This window comes from Gossypium arboreum, chromosome 11 (genome assembly GCF_025698485.1).
Source record: "Gossypium arboreum isolate Shixiya-1 chromosome 11, ASM2569848v2, whole genome shotgun sequence".
Lineage (NCBI taxonomy): Eukaryota > Viridiplantae > Streptophyta > Magnoliopsida > Malvales > Malvaceae > Gossypium > Gossypium arboreum.
This window is the reverse complement of record NC_069080.1, coordinates 111,794,413-111,796,669: the sequence shown is the minus strand read 5'-3', so window position 1 is coordinate 111,796,669 and position 2,257 is coordinate 111,794,413. Positions and strand designations below refer to the sequence as shown.

Below are 2,257 nucleotides of genomic sequence, written 5' to 3'. Positions count from 1 at the left end.
AGCTCCTTAAGGATGAAGGACTTCACTAGATTGAAGACAAGTGTTTTTGTCAACTTGACACTGGTCTTATCTGGATAATTAGATCTCATGCAAAGCCAACAGCCAAGCAGTTCCTTTACATGTGTCAAAACCCAGTTCCTTTGACTCAAATGAAACTTCCACCGTCGGGTTATTTGGTTCCCTTTAAAATCCCAGTAACTTAGTGTAGCCTTTTGATCTTTGGTAGCGCAAAATTTTACAATGGAAGCTCAAGGCAAAACAAATGGGGAGAGGCCTTCCATGGGGAAATCAAGGAAAGGTTGCATGAGAGGGAAAGGGGGTCCTGAAAATGCTATGTGTAGATATAGGGGAGTGAGGCAAAGGACTTGGGGCAAATGGGTGGCTGAGATCCGTGAACCAAATCGAGGCAGTAGGCTTTGGCTTGGAACTTTCAATACATCTTTTGAAGCTGCACTGGCTTATGATGCAGCAGCTAGGAAATTGTATGGTTCATCAGCTAAACTCAACCTTCCCCAACCTCATGATGATCATCAAACCCCTTGTTTTACCTCTTTGCCTGGAAATTTTGTTGCTTCATGCAAAGAAACTGGACTAACAATGAGACAGCCTCTGGGGAATGGTCTTTGTGTTGTGGAGTCACCACCAGGTTCTAGTGTGAGTTCTTCTCAAAGTAGTGAAGAGAGGATGGTGAGAAGAGAAATAAATACCAATGAGTTTAAGGGGTCAAGTCTAGGTGATGATGGGGAGGAAGTATTTAATTGGCCTGAGTTTTCATTAGAGAATGATTTCTTGGAAATGAGCGATATTGATGTTTTGATGGGTCAAGAGTTTAGGGATAATTGGAATGGAAATGAAATTGCTGGAATCCAGAACCAATGGTTCTTTTAAGCTTTTTTAGGTGTAAAACTTTTCAAGCTTCCTTGCACATTTTGAGGGCTTGAGAGATCCATAGGATGGTGAAGTAATGCATAGTTTCAAGGGTCTGTTTCTTTTTCTTTTCTTAGTTCCTCGCTGCCATTGAAGCAGCTTCTCTGTATTTTTTTATCTGCTTCAACAATGGCACTTAAACTTGCAGCTAACTGCAGTTTTTTTTTTCTTTCCAAATGGGAAGTTCGTTTGCTTTGAGACTGAGGAGGGATGTCCTGCCTTGCTGGTGCGTCTAGTCCTTTGGTTTTTTAGGAGATTCAGACCTGTGTTATGATGCTGTTCTGGTTTGTGCTATGCTGTCTCGATAGCAAACCTGGCTATTTGGGTGTTTGAGGTCTTATCCTCTTTTTTTATTATTATTAATAATAAAATTATTTCCCTGAGCTAAGCAAAAGAAAAAAAGAACAAGAGCATTGATATTACTATGTTTATATGTTATAACAGTATGATATCAAAGATCTGGAATGTTGAGACATATTTTATGGGGGTAAAGAGGAAGGTAAAAAGTTTGCAAACAGCTAAAATGATTACAACGTAGTAACCATCAACTTGTTTGACACTCATTAGTTGCTGTAAAAATAAATAACGAAACGACATAATGATGCACAGAACAAGTGAATAAGTATAACCAACAACTTTTGCAGGGCAAAAGCTTCCTCTGTTTCTGCTATTTTAGGAGCCAATGACTAAACCGTACCCATCATGACGTGACTCAACTAGCCAAAGTTCAAATTACAAAAAACAATACCTTACAACCTAGTTCTGCAGGGGCAGCGATGTTTACATATAGCTACTGTTACCAACTTTTGTTTCTATGAATCTGTAACGATATTACATATTACAAAAGAAATTATCATTGTTTCTATAGGATATAAAACCTTCTAAATCTGATATTACAACGCATATTATCAGCAGGTCTCTTTGGGTGAATCTGTAATGGATCAAAGACCTGAGGTCCAAGAACAGTGGAGATTGAGATTGGGCTTTTCCCCATTAGAAATGATGATGGTCTCCAAATCTCATACGGGCCAAGGCCCAAAATTTTATCCAATTAAATACAACTAGATTATAACATATTCAAAAATAAATTTTACGTAAATTTTGGATTTTTATTTTTATTCTTATAAAATGGGTTTTGTTTATAAATTTTGCACATTATTCAGTAAAATTTCATGGGTTTTGTTTATAAATTTTGCATATTTTTCAGTAAAACGTCATACTTTTCTAATTAAATTTTCAGGAAAATTAGTAACTCCTATATTGTATTTATGAATAATATTTTTAAGTTATTTTAATTTTTTAAAATTTAAAATATTTATTTTAAATCATA

At 36.1% G+C, this 2,257-nt stretch overlaps 1 protein-coding gene across 1 annotated transcript; it reads left to right on the top strand.

Annotated features, from left to right (window-relative positions):
• Nucleotides 1–202: 202 nt before the first annotated feature.
• On the top strand, nt 203–1,310 carry LOC108472946 (dehydration-responsive element-binding protein 2D-like). The gene is made up of 2 exons (XM_053022260.1): nt 203–980; nt 1,112–1,310. Exon 1 carries the CDS (start codon nt 241–243, stop codon nt 886–888), a length of 648 nt encoding a protein of 215 aa, XP_052878220.1. The 5' UTR covers nt 203–240; the 3' UTR covers nt 889–980; nt 1,112–1,310.
• Nucleotides 1,311–2,257: the final 947 nt, after the last annotated feature.